At 40.2% G+C, this 18298-nt stretch overlaps 1 protein-coding gene across 3 annotated transcripts in view; it reads left to right on the top strand.

Moving 5' to 3' along the window:
• The window catches only part of FRAS1 (Fraser extracellular matrix complex subunit 1), a 408901-nt gene that overhangs the window by 315042 nt on the left and 75561 nt on the right, over window positions 1-18298 (top strand). For all 3 annotated transcript variants that reach the window (XR_004311717.1, XM_032457269.1, XM_006192889.3), the window contains exons 36-43: window positions 1173-1304; window positions 2406-2531; window positions 4446-4693; window positions 10521-10669; window positions 10856-11018; window positions 12595-12730; window positions 16112-16302; window positions 17316-17469. Coding sequence is in view for 2 of the 3 variants with exons in the window: in XM_032457269.1 (XP_032313160.1) it covers window positions 1173-1304; window positions 2406-2531; window positions 4446-4693; window positions 10521-10669; window positions 10856-11018; window positions 12595-12730; window positions 16112-16302; window positions 17316-17469 (1299 nt within the window). In the remaining variant the exon portion in view is untranslated. The remainder of the gene's footprint in view (window positions 1-1172; window positions 1305-2405; window positions 2532-4445; window positions 4694-10520; window positions 10670-10855; window positions 11019-12594; window positions 12731-16111; window positions 16303-17315; window positions 17470-18298) is intronic.

Genomic DNA, 18298 nt, shown 5'->3' with positions numbered 1-18298 from the left:
AGTTCAGCATCGTTAGTCCCTGTCTCTGATGAGCACAAGTGATTGAGCTCAAAGAAGCAGATGCAATGACTTTGACATTGACTGAATGACCAGAGCCATAAAACCCTCCTCCTCACAAGGATAATGTCTTCTCTTCTTCAGTAGGGCTATTTCTGGACTTCTCTAGGACGTGGTGTATACCTTATAAAATCCAGCCTTATCTTTTAGATCTGTCCTCAAGAAAAAGACAAATCTAAAACCTGTATGGAATCATTACCAGAAGTCACTAAGAAAAGCTTTATTTGGCTGAAGTAGAGGTCAGATTCCTACTGACTTGTTACTAAGTCCAGAAGAAAGAGAAGGAAACTGATTTCTTATAACCAACCCATATATAAGCATCCCACATATTTAAAATAATCAAGAAGGCAGTTTTCACAGTAGGCACTACAGATAGACACATGGATGGATGTGGTGCAGGTGCTCCTCCAAACCTGGCTTTTAGAGAAAGGATGGTGTGTTAAGGAATGAGAAAGTGGAAGCGAGAATCAAGGGTCTGTCATTTCTGCTTTCATTTCCCTCTGGCAATCGGTGTTCACTTTGATGTCCAAGGGATAATCCAAGGGAATAAAATCTTAAGGTCACTGTTTTGTTTACAAATGCATATTCCATTTATTGCATGTGCATCATGGCCAGGTAAAAATGGGTCTGGCTCACTTCCAAACAAATGCCATTAGAGATATTTGTATAGACATTTTCTTTCCCTTTTAAAAATTATTTTCTGTTGAGACATAGACATGTCATTCCTAAAAGAGATTTCTTGAAAAAAATATTGGAACATTGGAAGAATGAATTGAATCTAAAATAATTCCATAAATAAAAACTTTCACCAGCTTCGTCTGAGAGTGCATATTTTGTATTACTTTCCTTCCCACTAACATTTATCAATATCACCTCGTTGTGAAACGTGCTTCTTAGAACGACTTTGTTGTTATGATCCTTTAGCCTGTTTGTTATTCAGTAGAATAAGCTTTGTAGAATAGCTCGCAGTATCTTGCTTGCTTGCTTACTTTTTCCATTTATAAGCATCTCTTCAAAGTGTTATGGTAATCTAAAAAAGCCTCTGGCTACATATTTATAGAACTAGCCTAGACTACAAGTTGATATGTGTGTGTGTGTGTGTGTATCTGTTCTAGTTTCAGATGGAGAGCACACAAGTCCAGAGATGGCCCTCACCATTCACCTGCTTCCCACTGACCAGCACCCGCCGGTGTTGCAGGTCACAGCTCCACTGCTCAAGGTCAGCCCAGGAGGCAGCACTGCTATAGGTGAGAACTGGGAACCTGAGAGAAACGGAGCTTTGGAAATGGAACCACATTTCAGCAACAGTCCCTGTTTAAACCTGTTCATGGTTACCAAGAAGTAGTGACCTCCTCTTCCCGAGGTTGTACGCGTTCTCATCCATAGCCTTCCCTCTGCCCAGCTCCATGCAAATAGAAGCAGCGCAGAAAGAGGGAAGTCAACCCTTCAGAGGCCAATGCTCAGTGATGGGCTACAACCCCAAATTTATTTTCCAGCCTCCAGGAGTTTGATTTGTTGCCGTCAGTAAAATATAAAGTAACAGAGAGCAGAGAGGAGAAAGGGGAGGGGGAGTGGTTTCAATGACTGCTCTTGTTTTCTGTTTAGAAAGTAAAGAGTAATGGGAATGACAGATTACAGTCACCTTCAAAAGCTGTGAGGAGTTAGAGTTGGCCCAAGTATTTTGTATGTGATTTTATTTACCTATTAGTATACTTACTCGTTAGAAGTTGATTCTTTTACCAAGAACATCTTAAGAGCAAACAGTGGATACTGTGATTTTTGTAAGGTGAGCTCTACAGAGCCATATCCAGTTTCTACATATGGGTATTGGTCTAAAATTACTTATCATCCAACTTATAAACAAGCCACATATGCAAAGATGACTGTCTGTTTGCCCTACTCCTGCTCACGTCAGCAACAGTCAGAGCAGCCGTTGTTAAGATAACTTAGCTCTTCTGTAAATTCAGAGAAAGAAGAAGGGAAGAAACAATGAAAAACAAAAACAATTTCTGGGAGTATTTTCTGGAAGAAAACTTACTTGGTCAGTCAGGACTGACCTTTTTGTGGGCTTCCATTTCTTCATCTGTATGAAATAAAAAAAGATGTTCTAAAGTTAGAACTACCTGCTAGTAAGTTAACTTTTGGAAGATCCTACTTGTAATTTGGGAATTGACTATATCATCAAGTTTTCACTCTTTTGTGGTTGATTCGAATCAATTGGTGCTTTCTTATATCCATCAGATTACCCACAACATGGCTTCCAGCCCGGCCTGTGCCTTTAATGTACACATAGTGTAGAGGTTTTAATGTACACACCTTCTCACCATGCTTTTTTCTGCTGACTGCAGGACTCCAGTTGGTAGTAAGAGATACCGAGACAGCACCTGAAGAACTCCTCTTTGAGCTTCGCACACCTCCACAGCATGGCGTGCTCCTTAAGTACACAGCTGGGTTCCCAGGACCCATGGCTGCAGGTAGCGGCTCACTCTGTCATTGGCTTGCTTAGAGGATTTCTTGCTCTACCGTCAGTTTTATGTGTCTCAGACAGGACATAAAGCAACATCGTGGGACAAACTATAAGGAGATACTTAGGAAAAACCTTTAGTGTGTTTAGTCCATTGGCTGAAATACTTGGGATGTCTTTCTCTGCACCCCCACCACCCACACCCCAAAGCAGGAAGCTATGTCCTCAAGTTGTAGGTAAAACCAGTTGATTTCTGAAATCTGGAGTAAATACATTTAGAACAACCTCAAATGAGTTGTGTGCTCCGACTTTCCCATGGTTTGTTCATGGAGATAAATTTGTCTTCCTTACTTCGGTGTGTGAATCTTCACAATATTTTCAGCACTGGGACTCTGACTTGTAGTGTAAACTACATGTCTCTTCATCCATTAAAAAAGGATGGTAATGTGACCAGCTTTCCAAATAATATTTATTTTTCCTTCTCTGATTATAAAAAAGAATACATGCTGATTGTTTAGGAAGTACAGAAGAGCACAAGAACACAACAAGATCTAAATTTTAATAGTCAGCCCTTATATATCAAAATGAATATTAGCCCTTTCAAAGTAGTCACCCTGGGATGCTATATACTTATTCTGACAATCTGTACTTTCTCAAAACCTTTATATAATTCCTAATAGGCGTGGAATAATACATTCTTCTGAATATTCCTACAGAGGGAGAGTATCAAATCTTTGACCTTGAAGGTGCCTTGAATTTATAAGAGCAACAAATAGGCACTTGGGAGTCACAAAGGCATATTTTTAAAAATTTACTGAACAAAGGAAGTATCGTTAAGATAGATTCCTGGCATCCTAAGGGAACTATATTAGGAGCGTAACAGTCATGGCCCAGTTTGTTTAACATTATAGTTAACTTATATTTGTGTAATTAATATATATGTTCTAAAGATGTTTATAAAATATTAGTTTATTTCTTCTTTTAGGTACAATACCACTAACACCAGTAATTCACAGTAACACAGTGTTGAAGGAGAAGGCTTAGAAGATGAATAAAAAGAATGAACAAATTCTTTGGTTTTATTATATAACTTCAGTTATGAGAGTCAATAATCCATGAGGCAGTAGGGCCTCTAAGAACACCAGTTCTTAACTGTGCTCATGGAATCACTAAGAAGCATTTCTCATAAAAAAGGTTCCATGACCAAACAATTTGGGAAGCTTTAATATTGTATATTAAAGAGTCTAGAATTTTAATAAATCCTGCTATTTAAAATTTTTTAAAGTTTTGTTTAAACCTGTTTTTCTTAAACATTTATGACTTTGAAACTTTTTTCACACTATACCTATCAGGTGGGTCACAAATTAGTGCTCTAGGCTTACACAGGCTGGGTTTCTAATGACAAATTTTCAATTTTTAAATTTTTTTTCATTTAAAAAAGAAAACATTGTACTTACAGTTAAAACAAAGAACTCTTACAGGTTTATCTAGCATAATTTACTTTCTTAACTTTATCAATAAATTTTCAGTATTAAGATTAGATTCTGGAAGGGCTAACATAAAGAATAGAAGCATGTCCTTTATTCTGTAGAACTAAGTGATGAATGGATCTTAGAGAGGCAGATTTTGACTCAGTATGATTAAGAACTTTAAAAAAAAAAATGTACAGCTATCTCCAGTGGAATTAGCTCCCTTGTAAAACAGTGAGACTTCCACCTTGAGATGTGTTGAAGGACAGGCTAGATAACCCTTTTTCTAGTGGAAAGGGAATCCTGTCCTGGGTGGGTGGTTGGACTAATTGGCTTACAACTCCCAGAGTTTATGATATATATACTTTGAAATCCTGAGAACAAAGGTGTTATGTAAATGAAAAGCTTTATTCCCAGAGGTAATGGTTTTCTGTGATTTGTTTTATTCTTGAAAGGTGACACTTTCACGTATGAGGATATTGAGAAAAACGTTCTGCAGTATCTGCATGATGGCTCCTCTGCCTGGGAGGACAGCCTGGAGATCTCAGTTACAGATGGCATCTCCACGACAACAGTGGACGTGAGAGTGGAGGTGTCGCCACCCGAGGTCCGAGGGCCTCGGCTGGCTGCTGGTGCCTCTCTGAGCCTGACCGTCGCTAGTCAAAGCACAGCTATCATCACTAGGGCACATCTTGCTTACACTGTAAGTTCTTAACGTTTGTCTTTCTGTCCACCGCCCCCTCTGTCAGGGCTGACCGGAAAGCAATGCCATGGCTGAATACTTGGGCCATTAAGTATACAGCCATATAAGTAACATTTTTCTCAGCTTCACTATAGTTCTACTCTTGGGAAAGAGTTACACTCTTTATTCCAGCTGCTCCAGTGTCTCATTAACAGAGTTAATGAGCAGAATGTTGATGAAAACACAATGAGTATGTGTAGGGGTAGGTGACTGTCAACAGGAAACAGTGCCAATCTCAAAAAAAGCCCAAGTCCTCCTATTTTAAGCTCCGTCCATATTTCAAATGGGAATTTTAGGGAAAGAGAATTTTTGAAGAACTTACCTGGTCAATGACTAATAGGTAATGGTATTTCATGGCCCACTTTTTCTGAGAGAAAGCACACTTTTCACCAGCTGTCATCTCAGGTCCAGCTCTAGACAGAATGCTGGCATAGTCCTTTGGCAAGATGCTGTGTCACCCCCCATCCCATGCCTCAAGAGAGGCAGTGTGGTTAGGGAACAAGTGTAGATTCAGGAACTCTGGTTTGTTTTTTTCAATCCCCAATCTGGCCCTAATTTGATAAGTGATCTTGGGTAATTAAACTCATCTTCTTTCTTTGACTTTACCTCTGGAGCTAAGGATAATGAGGAAATTAATTTTATTTTTCATTTATGTATGTTGTAAACAGATATGAACTCTCTGTGTAAAAATAATAGGTCGTTTTGACAAACACCTTGAAAATAAGAATGATTGTCTAGATGGTATCATTCTTAGTATTGAATTTTTCCTTTGCTAATTTTAAAATTTTAACCAATAAACTGGCCTTTCTTAAAAAAAAAAAAACCCACTATATAGTTTTAAGTAATCCTTTTCTGGGCTGAAGAGTCTGGCTATAAAATCTGGTCCTGAATAGTAGATGGAAGATAAAGCATTGGCCTGGGAACAATTGCTTCAATTGCTTTTGCACAGATATCCCCCTAAAATTGTCTTTTCTTAAGTTATGGGAAACTGCATTCCACCCTAATACTTCTCCTGGGTCTAGTATAGTTTCAGAACAACTTTGATTTTGTTGTTTTTTTTTTTAATTGACAAGTGATTCTTCCCATAGGTTATATAGTCTTTTGAATCTTATGAAACACAAATTCATAAAAATGGATGAATACAGATTTAATCAATAGATCACTAAGGCTTGGAAAATGTTTGACAGACCAGAATAGGATTCCAGGAGCGATTCCTTCCCATTAAATGCGTATTATAAGCTGCAGATCAAAATGCAAGCCCATTGGCAACTGAACATATATTTTCAGAAATTGATTGAATGTGATTTACCCACCAGAGCGCAAAGGCTCGAAAAGAAGTATTCTATCCCGTTGAAAGCGAAGCATATTTTAAATACTAAGCTAAGTTATATACTAACTTTCTCTGAGGATTGTAGAAGAATCTGTTGTACTTCGTGTTATGGGGAAATTTTTTCTAGATATGCATAGTTAGTGAGTTTGCAACGAACATTTGGAAAGGTTGGAAAAGCCGTCTGAAATTCTGGTCATAAATGGAGCAGAATATAAGGGATAGGAGCAGGTGAGCTTGTTCTTAATTAGAGTATCATTAACTCCAAGAAGGTGATAATGATGTCAGGAGAGACAAAAGGCAAAAGTGGGGTTCTGTGTGATTTGCTTCTTAATGGTGGCTTTCTATCCACCGTTTGCTCTGTACTGCAAGTCAACAAGTAGGGGAGGGATGGTAGGGTTTTGTGGTTAGAATGAACGAGTTTTAATTCAAGCTCACCACTTTTACTGGTGTAATAACCCCTGACAAGTTACTTAACTCTCTAGGGCTCCATTTCCTCATTTGTAGTATGGGGAGGTTAAGATTAATCTTAGCTAATAGAATTTCTAGGCACCAGCCAAAAATACATTAATTCAAAATATGATACCATCTATAATAATACTACACAACATATATTAGGAATAAATGTAACAAAAGGTGTGTAACTTCTAGGGAAAATTGATGTTATGACTGACTATAAAGAAAATCCAAAAGAATGTCTTGACAAAGTATTAGAAATAAAAGGAGAATTTACCAAGGGGCCAAACAGAAGATCAACAAAACGAGAGCATTTCTATACATAAGCAAAAAATAGCCAGTAAATGTAACTAAAAAGATGCTACCACTGGTAATAACATCACAAAAATTATATTCATTGGACTAAATCTAGCAAAAACCAGGCAATATATCTATAGGGAAATTTATAATACTTAATTGACATTTTAAAAAATACTAAATAAATAACAAGATACACCAACCATATTCGTGAATAGGAAGATTTAGTATCAAAAAGATATCAGTTCTCCCGCAATGTGATCTTTCCATTCACTTGAGTTCCAATCAAAAGCCCATGGCTGGTGTCCTCCTGTGCTATTTTGTACAAATAAACCTGAGTCAGGATCTGTCAAAAAAAAAAAGTCCAATGGACTTTTAAAGGATCTTGATAAGCTGATTCCACAATATATAAGGACCAAAAAAAGGGCCAAAATTCTGAAAATGAATGATAGGAGGGCAGGGGCTTGCCCCATCAGGTACCAGGATTCATTAAAACCTGCGCTATTTAAAGCAGTGCAGCCCTGGAATATATTAGAGAGTCCAGAAACAGACCCACGCTTGGGACTGTCAAATAAAGCAGATACATCAAGCCAGATCAGTGGAAACAGGAGGAGCTATTTAAAACGTGGATCTGCACAAAATTATTATTCATATGTAAAAAAACAAGAACTTGGACTGCCATGTCCCACCCTACACAGATATTAACTGTAGCAAATCAAGTACTTAAATGTCACAAGTAAAAAATTTTACAATTCTTTGTAGGATATAGGTGAATATTTTCATCATACTGGGCAAGAGAAGAATTTCTTAAACTAGAAACAAAAAGTACTAACTATAAAGAAGAGATTGATAAACTTGACTATAGTAAAATTAAATTTATGCTCCCCAAAACACATCATAAATACAAAAAAAACAGACAAGTTACAAATTGGAAAAAGATATTTGCAACACATGTAACCAAAAATAACAAAGAATATATGAAGAACGTCTGCAAATCCGGAAGAAAAATAATCCATTTGAAAAATGAACAGGAGACATGAGCAGGAATTTCAGAAGAGGAGCCCACAAGGCCAATAAATATAAGGAGAGATAGTCACCTTTTTAGTTATTTTAGTTTAGTTGCAGAAGAAGCAAATTAAGACTATATTCCACTTAATAACAATTCAATTGGCAGGAATTTACAAGTATGAGAATACCAAATGTTGGGAGAGAAATAGGAGCTTCTTTGCTGATGAAAGTGTAAATTAGAACTCTGGGAAAGAATCTGGCATCGTCTGTTGAGGATGAATGTCCATATACTCTAACCATGCCACTCCTAGGTTCCTATCCAGGAGACACTTTCACACGTGCATAAGATACTTACAAAAAATATGCACGAGAATGTTCAGAGCAATACTGTTTGTAATAGTGACACTATTTGTAACAGCAAAAATATTGATACAAGCCAAATGTCCATCAGCATCAAGGGGATAACAGGTAACTTTGGGTTTACTTACTTTATGGAACATCGGAGAACACTCAAAACAGATGAACTACAGCTGCACAAAAATAGATTAATGGATCTTAGCAGTCTGCTATTGAGTCAAAAGAAAAATAAATCCCACAAGAGGAGTGTCTAACTCCTTTTCCTAAGTTAAAAAAAAAACTAAAAATACTTTTTAGTAATATATCAAACTATATCAAGAAATTCAAGGAAATGAGAAACAAGATCTAAAATGATGGCTGGCCCAGGGTCAGGATAGAAGAGGAGCACGTACATAAATGTTAATTATCAGAATTCTAGTCCTTGTGTTGAATGGTGGGTCAATAGATGTATAAATAATAAAAAGAAAATGGAAAAAATGAATTAATATTAAGTGGGCAAGAAGGTGTTTGAGTAGGAAAATTTCATGAGAACAAGGTCTATATTCTTAGGGATTTTTTTCACCCACAATATCTTGGATATCCCCAAATAGTAATTTTCTTTAAGTTATGACAGCATTTTCAGGAAAAAAAAAATTCAGCTGATTTCATCCTCTTCCAAACCCAGCAGTCATTTGAGGTTTGAAAGATTATAATAAGTTGTGCCTGACATGAAATAAGCATTTCTCTGCCAAATTTGCCAGTGTGGCATTTAGAAGCTCTTCATTCTAATCAAGTACCTGGAGCTCTGTCCTTGTAGTTTATCACCACCTCGGATGACAATACCTTAGAACTCTCAGCTGTCTTTTAAAAATTCTCCCCCAGAGGGTACTTACAGTAATAGTAAGTAGTCTCTTAACTATTCATATCCACTTACTGAAGCATGCATCTTTGTCATAGTGTGAGATATGTCTCGACTTATCTGTCCCTCTGACCAACTCTATTCTAGCATCAGATTTCACAAAGAGCTTTTAAAAAGAAAAAAGAAAGAAAGCAAAGGTGGTTGGGTGGCCTTTATTTCAGAAAAGTAGCTGAAATCTAGGCATCTGAGAAGCAATGGAAAAGACAATTGCCTTTCAAATGGTATTGGGTGACTTAAAAAAAAAAAAAAGAAATAGTCTTTTGGAAGCTTGCATATTGTATTTGATAACCCATGTGAAAAAAGAGAAGCTTTTAAAATATAAATTTAGGGGAAATTTTCTGAAGTTTTGCAGCTTCAGTGAATTTGAGTTTCCTTCCTTGCTGTTGTCAAGTGATGTGAGGAAATACGGAAAATTCTGATCTTGCATTGAGGCTCTGAACTGTCAACTTAAAGCGATCCCTCAGAATCTAAATGACAGCTGACTACAACCTGCTGCCCCAGATCCCCAGGTAGCTGCGCTCACCTTCCTGGTCTCATACGTCAACTAAGTGTACAACCTAGCCGTGAAAATTTGCATTTGAGAGTACACTTGGCCAAACACTATTTCTTTTTGTTCCTATGGTAAAGTGTCGAGTGCCCCCATGTTCACAGTCAACTGCCCTGAAGGATGAATGACTCGGGGAATCTTTCCAAAGAGATATTGCCTGCCTTCCAGATAGTTCCAAAAATATCCTTGGAGAAAGAGAAAATTGTTCATTAAGACATTCAGTGACAATCCATGTAGAAACACAAGAGAGCCAGTTTCATTTCTCCAAAAACAGTGCAGAGGAAAGGGAAGTAAAGGAAGGGTCTTCATTAAACTGGGCATCTTGGGGGTTGAGCATCCATAGATTTGGTCCTAATCGAGTGAAATCCATAAAGTTTCCTCAATTCTTCTGTTAACCTACAGTTTTTATCATGTTGAACATTAATGCATTGGCTCAGCTAATCAACTTCCATTCTTTCTGCTTCACAGAATTTTTAAATCATTGTTACCAATGTATAATGGAATTTTACCTGTTTCTGAAAATCAGACTCTTCTGAGAAACTCTAGAAGAAGATTACAACTGTGTTTATAGAAAGATGACATGTTTCTGACTATGTTTTGTTCTTCACCAGATGCTTGTAATAAAAACAAAACCTTGCATGGCTCTTAAAGTAACTATAGGGCATCTCTTTGTTTTATGCCCCGTACCTAAAGTGCATTTTCCACTATTATCTTGATCAAAGAAACCCTGTAGGAGAAATAAATACTGGGGATTGCATGCAGTTTGAAATGATATGCTTTATCATAAAAGGAAAGAGATTTTTCCTTTTAGACAAGAAGGAAGCACCCATGATCTTTAACTACTGGAAGTATTTATTCCTGCAAATGCGCATTCATGTCTTCATATTTGCCCGATTAGGATGACTCGTCTCCTGACCGAGAAATCTGGATTCATTTAAATTCTCTGCCCATGTATGGTGCTCTTCTAAGAACCTCGGGACCTGAGGTGGAAGAACTCTCAGAGATTTCCAACTTCACAATGGAAGACATCAGCAGCAGGAAAATTAGGTAGGTAATCACTTGGCATTACTTGACGTAATTTTTAAAATTGTGTTAAAATATTTAAGCAACTAACCAGTAGCTTCCTTGGAAGGATTTTGTTGCCTCTGGCCCCATCTTTAAACAAAGATGCCGTCATCCTACCTGGCCTCTCAGTGTAGCTCCTTCATTCCATTCCTCTCTTGGCCTGTCTAGGTACTCAGCTGCATATGAGACCGGTGGTCATCTGGTTACTGACAGCTTCCACTTCTCTGTCTCTGATAAGGACAACAACCGTCTGGACAATCAGCTGTTTACCATCACCATCACTCCTGTCCGGGACCCACCCCCCGTCATTGCATTTGCTGACCTTATCACGGTAAACAGTTCTGAGATCAGTGAACAGTGGGTGCTGCCGAGAGCTGGAATGTGTGGCAATGTGAATAAAAGATACCTAAATTGGCTGTCACGTCTTTCCCCCCAAATATCTGTATCATAGTATCAAGATATGCATGGTTTTCAATTGTGAGTTTTTCAGAAAGTATGCAAATAGTGATATGCAGAAGATCAAATCATTATATCCGCATTAGTTTTAGTAGTCTACAAATATTTATGTGCCAGACATGACTCGAGATGTGTATAGTATTTTATGTACCAGGCTAGGTGTGTAGTGGAGTAGGAATATATCTTTGAAGAATTTATAGTCCAATGTTTGCAGCAACTAAAACAGGGTTATGGACAGTGTCCCCAGGTCACTTCTTGAATCAAGTTGATACTTTTCACTGTAAACAATATTGACAGTTTCTTGGGGTGGGGAGCGTAGGAGGCTAGATAATGTGTCTTAATCATGAAGTTACCCCGACCTGAGTTCAAGTGCTGGTTCTGTGACTAGCTAAGTGGCCTTGGACCAATTATGTAATCTTTCTTAGCCTCAATTTCTAATTTTAAAGGAACACTGTTCCTGTCACACAGAGAATTGCTCTGATGATTAATAAAATAGCATTCAAGGGCCCTGGCACCATGCTGGCACATGGTAGGAACTCCATAAAAGTTAATCCACTTTCCCAGTTCTGCTCTGTGTACACACCACACTTCCTAAAACTCAGGATTTTTCTGGTTTTGTCAAGCAACTGAAAAGTCAGAGAATGAAGTTGTTTCGAAATGGCTCCCATATTCCACCCATTTTTTTCATTTCATTTCCACACCTTGGGGAAGCCATTTGGACCTTCCGCATTCCCAGAGCCAGGGTGACTTTCCACTTTGTCACTTGTAGATCTTCCCATATTTGGCCAACAGTCATTCAGAATAAGCAGCTTCGCATCCAGCAGGCTAGCAAAAAAACACCAGGCTCAGGTTGCAAATTTAGCACACAAAACAGGGCCCTAAAGGAAAAAGGTGGCTAGAGCAACTGCTTTTACTTACTCTGATTTACTTTCCTCCTTGACATTAGGTAAGCGCTAGGTACAGTGCGCCCTTCCTTCCTGCACACCAGTAAACATGTACTGTAAGGGCATAAATGGGACTTTACTCCGGGCGGGAGCTCCTATAGGACAGGATCACTCTCACGGTCCCCGAGGGAGAACTGGATGGCTCATTCTCTGGCTGCGGGTGTTTAACATTGATACGGAAGGAGGGCAAGCATCCAGTCATGCAGCTGTTCCAAGGCGGGTGATTAGAATGGGCCAGAGCTGCTTCATAACCAGATCCATCACTGAAGGAAGCACAACTTTGAAGGGAAACAGGAAAGTCATCATGTCTGAGTGCAGCTTTGAGAGGCACTGAAGCACTGCCTGGCCCCAGCACACGCACAGTTCCTCATCCCGTCTGTAGGACCTGCCTCTCAGAGAAGTGGCATCGCTGCTAGGAGGTCACCCAGGCAGCTGTTTTTAATTCAGTTCTTTTTCGCTGCAGTTACGTGCAACCGCCCAAGGACTCTACAATCTTCTCTTTCCCAGGTTGATGAGGGCGGGAGAGCCCCACTCTCATTTCACCACTTCTTCGCTGCTGATGATCATGACAACCTCCAGGGGGATGCCATCATTAAGCTGAGTGCCCTGCCCAGATACGGCTGCATCGAGAACACGGGGACAGGTACCAGCAGTAGCTGTGCTGTAGAACTGTCCCGGACCTGGAGAGAAGGGAGCGTGGAGGTGGGGTCACTGCCTGCAATTAACCTGAAGAGGAGTGGGACCATCCCAGAGAGATGGAAGAAAGGAAGGAAGGTTTCACTGACTGAACAGAAAATAGACTGAGCCTTTCCTGCAGGCCAAGCACTTTTTTAAGAGCTGAAGAGACACCAGTAAACAAAACAGGCAGAAACCCCTACGTTCATGGTGCCTTAGATCCTGGTTGGGGGAGACATGAGAAACCTAATAAATGAGAAAGTTGTGTAAGATGTTAGGATGTAATCAGTACCACAGGAAAAATGAGAGCAGGGTAAGGGGGTTTGGGAGCTGGCAGAGGGGACAGAGGGGCTCGTGGATTGCGCTTGGAATTGAGGGTCAAGGAAATACAATTTTCTGTCCTTTTACTGTGAGACAGCTGCAGTTCAGCTGAACCATAGCTTGTGTCTCAGCTTTTTCCTAGGACATGACATGAATTGAAATGCATGCTTGTCTCTGTGACCCTCTCCTCGACATCCCTCCCCCTCACCATCTGCCCAGGACCCACTGCCCTTGGTGGTTGTCCCAGAGAAGAGGAGGCGAGAAGGCGGATACCGTCCACAGGCCCCTGAGACCGCAGTGACTGGCAGTTGAGACAGCTCCTGGCAGGCTGCTGCGCTGCTGCTCTGCAGAGAGATGCTCGAGTGCCAGCGCTTGGCTCTAATTGGCGTGCAGCTAGCAGCTCCCACAGAGAGGCCATTGACTGAAGGCGTCTGCCACCAGCGTGGGGCCTGGGACTTGAGCCCCGTTACTGGAAATTCATTTAGCAAGGGTCATGTTTTCCCATAGCAAATCCTGAGTCTTTTCCCCATCTTGCCTTTCAGTGTGTGCCCTTAGATTTGGTTATGGCTGAGTTAGATTTATCTCAGTGAATGTTTGTGCCGGATACGACGAATGTAAACACAAACAAGACACAGCTCCTGCCTCAAGTGGGAGACAGATATGAAGACTGATAAATGATGATGATGAGACGTCAGGTCAGGGAGAGGAGCAAAGCACTGAGAAAGCACGTGGGATGAAACAGTGACTTTTGGCTGGGAAGGCAGGAAAGTCTGAGGAAGTGACATTTGAGTTGGAACTTGAAGGGTTAGTGGGAGTCGCTGTGGGCAGAGAGAGAATGACATTTCTCACAGAGGGAAGAACACGAGCAAAGGTGGGAAATGGTGAAAGGATGGTTGCCCAGGCCCTCTCTTCTCTCCAGGGGGTTGCTTTCTAAGTCTCCCTAACGCTGTTTTATGTTAACCTGGAGTGCATGCAGAGGGGTGTTTCAGTGGCCCAGAAGTCAAATTTCTGGTGCATCTCAGCCTCTCTAAAAGTGGTTCTCAAACTTTAATGTGCATACGACTCACCTGGAGAGCTTGTGCAAACACAGCTTCCTGGGCAGCCACCCCCGAGTTCTTGTTTGGGGAGATTGGTGAGACGCATGCATTTGCATTTCTCACCAGCTCACCTGCGACGCCATTGCTGCTGGTCCAAGGACCACTTGGAGAACCGCTGCTCTACATTAGTATGAACTTGGAAGTAAGGGAAAGATATTCAGGGGAGCAAATAATGTAAAGACCCACCATTTGCTCTATGGTTTCATATGTGTATGAAATGGGCTACCTAGATTCAGAATTCAGCTGATTAGAAGAATGTCTTTTTAAAAACATTAGAAGAAGTAGCTTTAGCTTCATACCAGCAAAGCAGAAGAAACTGAAAAATCATATTGTTTGGTATGAAATCCAGCAGCGTGGAATCTACATCGCTTTAGTACCAGCACAACCAGGATGGGGCCCACCTTGATTACCTGTCAGGCATCACTGTGTTCCAGCACGATGCAGAATGATAGCCTGCGTGCATCGGGAACTGTTTAATTTGCACGTGGTATATTCTTTTTAAGAAGGCAAGGAAGCACATTAATGAGAACGATTTACTTAAAAAAAATAGAAGGTGCTATTTTAAAAATGGAAAGAGCTGGTGCTTGAAGCCTCCCTGACAGGTGCACTTGTTGAATAGCTTGTTTTCTAATGGCAGAAAGTAAGTCATGATGCTGTTTGAGCAGATTTTCAGGCATCATTTACTTAGGCTATTTTTGACCCAAATAAAGAAGACGTATTTCTTATATTTATAGTGAGCAATGGAAAGAGAAAATAAAAGTTTGAAGGAATTACAGCAATTCTTTCCAGAAACCCTAAACTGTATGCCCTAGGGCTTATCAGGTCACTGGTCACTTAGACCCCTCTATGCTTCTGGTGCCAAGAGGAATCAAATCTGAGTAGTAAAATTTAAGAAAACTCGTGTTATCTAAGAAAAAAATTGTCTCAAGTTCTCATTTCAAAGAAATTGTAAATAAAACGTTTTCATTCTTAGTCTTTCCGTTGGGAGGTTGACAAAAAATGACCCTGTATACAATTCAGGAAATCAATGGCCTTTTAATTTATGACCTAATCTCTGCAAAGGACCATGAAAGAGGGAAAGAGAAAGTCTTGTTGCTTTCAGATCTACTATCTACACTTTCCTTTGTTGATGTATATCCAGGGAGTATTTGAAGACACAGGATTTCTTTTTTCTCCTCCCTTTAGAAGAAAATGCAAACATTTAAAATCAATCAATTAGAAAGACTTAGACCAAGTAAGAGACAAGTCATCGATCATTTAGATGCGCTTGCCCTTCCTCTTGGCCTTTCGAGTTGGGATGGAAAGAAGAGTTAACCAGAGCCAGCACTTTCTATTGAGCTCTGAGTGGTACCTGACAAGCATCCCAGCACCTGGGGTGCACCTGCGCTCCAGACGGTCCCTGGTCATCACAGTAGCTCTGGTGTGCCATCCCTGGGGCTGAGCACTAACCCAGGCAGAGGTTCCCTTAAGGAACTGAAGGGTCCAGTGAAAACATGCTTGAGGAGATGTTTCTTAGAGGTCTCTGTTTACAGAGGTACACAGTTCACCTTTTCTTCTATGGAGAAAGAGGGTTCCTCTTGCAGAGTGGTTCTGAAATTGATTACAGTTAAGGTGGAACTTTTGCTGTTGTGTCCTTGCTTGCCCCAGGACTTGCTTTATCAAAGATGTCTAACAAAACAGTCACTGATTCTGTGCTATATGAAATAGCATTCTGAGTGCTTTCATGCCTGGTATCTTATTGATTCCCATTTATAGATAAGAAATGGTGGGGAAGCTGGGATCCCACTCCAAGTCTTCCAGTTCCACTCTGCCACCTTTCTTCTCAAGTGTGTTTTCATCTTCTGTTGATAACACTGTCATGTTTTCCAGTTCAGCCTAGTAAACAGGAAGTGACAGATCAAAGTAAAAGTTCCCTCTTACTGTTGATGCAGGTGATCGTTTTGGCCCTGGAACTACTAGTGACCCAGAGGCATCGTTCCCTATTCAAGATGTCCTGGAAAACTACATTTATTACTTTCAGAGTGTTCATGAAAGCATTGAGCCAACCTACGATATTTTCAGTTTTTATGTGAGTGATGGAAACAGTCGATCAGAAGTTCACAGCATTAACATCACCATTGAGGTAAAGACTTTGGAATTTGGAAAAGTGGGGCCTTTGACCACAATGTCCCACCTTTAGGTACCTTTATATGAACTCAAAAGCAAGAATGCTTGGCTTTAACCTTCAATTTTTGAGGTCAGTTTAAAAAATATAACCCTGACCTTTAGAAAACGTGTAGAATTAAGGGTGGCATTTGGGGATGGTCTGACTTGGAAATCTGAATTTCCATTTCAGGGTAAAATCTATCTGTTCTGTGTGAAAATACTTTATGAAGGTCAGACAGAGAAACCTTGCCAGTCTCATATTGGGTGAAAAATAACATACAGTTATTTTTTCCTGAAATTATTGTTGTGGTTCTATGTGCATACTTGCCTTTTCTTATATTTTAACGCATTTATTCATTACATTGTAATGTTAAAGAAATGTGTCCCTTGATGCTGTATTTAGTCTCATTTGAGCAACTACATAGGCTTGCTCTGCCACCCTAGGGAGAGATAAAGATAAAAGTTAAAACTGAGAATGGAATGTCCTCTGACTTGCGAAAATAAGACGTGGTGCCCTCCGCATCCTTCAGGGACAGGAGTGGGGAGGGCTGGGCAGAGGGTGGTCAGGGAGACACCCACAGTTTCACATACGTGTCCTCCTACAGGCACTGGGATATGCTTGGGGTTCTGAGACAGTTCTGCTTTCAAATAAAGTGCCCTTTTATCCCCCACACATACTTGTGCTTGTCTAACCCATTTCCATATTTTCGGTCTGGAAAATGTCACCATTGTACCTATGGGAAATATCTGGGATTTCTGTGGCATGCCCATCAGTTTCTTTTCAAGGGGCCTTTTGGTTTGTATAACCTGCTTACCTTTCAAACTAACCATTTTGATTGAGAATTGAAGATGGCGACAGAGTAAATGCTATTTCAATAGTAAAAGTTGATGTGATGGTGTTACTTTCTCTGTAGAATGTGCGTTGTTTTTTTCCTTCTTCTTGTTCTTCTTAAACCAGTGTCTGTGTGATGTTTTATATGCTTTCATCAGAGGAAGAACGACGAGCCTCCCAGGATGACTTTGCGGCCCCTCGGCGTGCAGCTGAGCTCCGGAGTGGTGATAAGCAATTCCTCTCTGAGCGTGCAAGACCTGGACACTCCAGATAATGAGCTGATTTTTGTATTGACGAAAAAGCCTGGCCATGGTAGGACCCAATTGCTATGGGAAGCTTCTTAACTGAAGTACCCAATGGGTTATTAGAATAAACACATAGATTTCAGCTGATCATTCCCCTGCCTTGCCTGAGTCTAGTCCATTCTTTGCATCAAAGTATAATCAAATTCACAGCAAGCTAATATTCTTTGGGGTCACAGTAGACGCTGGTTGCTCTAAAAGCCTGAATCCTGGGTAATTGGTGTCTCTGAAATTCAGTTTCAGCTATTTCCTTGCTTTCCTGTGTAAACTCAGGCAAAACAAGTTTTCAGAATCTGCACATCCTCTTCTTGGTGTAGGCATCATTGCTTGATATTCCTGGGCCATTTCATGCAAGGAACAGCTTAGCAGCCTTGTAATTAATTACAAAAGGTGTTCACTTCAGGTTAGAGACGTGGTAGACATCCTTATAAGCTTGTTCCTTTTGCAGAGAAAGCACTTTTCCTGATTAAAGCAGAGAGGTGAAAACCACCATGGGAATCGTCTACCTACCTCTTTTCTAAGGGTCGTGCCCTTGGTATGAGCTCAGGTCTGGCACTTGCGTCTCCCAAGTGATGTCTTAGTCCATCCGAACGCCTGTTGGTCTTTTAAAGATGAAACTGTTGCTGTTGATGGAGAGTTATAGGAGAGGCTGTTTGTCATTGCATTTTAGCTTGCTTTTACTTTTTTTAATTCACTTTCTTTAATGAAGCACTTTAACTGTCCCATTGCCCTGCACATGGCCCTTGAAAACAGAAAAATATGCCTCAGCCCAAAGATGCTCAGTGTCTTTCTAAATTTAAAAGGAATTTTCCTGTCTCCTGTCCCAGATGCCCTAGTAG

The sequence above is a fragment of the Camelus ferus genome, chromosome 2 (assembly GCF_009834535.1).
Source record: "Camelus ferus isolate YT-003-E chromosome 2, BCGSAC_Cfer_1.0, whole genome shotgun sequence".
NCBI lineage: Eukaryota > Metazoa > Chordata > Mammalia > Artiodactyla > Camelidae > Camelus > Camelus ferus.
The sequence above is the reverse complement of the archived record's forward strand: the minus strand, read 5'-3'. Positions and strand labels throughout refer to the sequence as shown.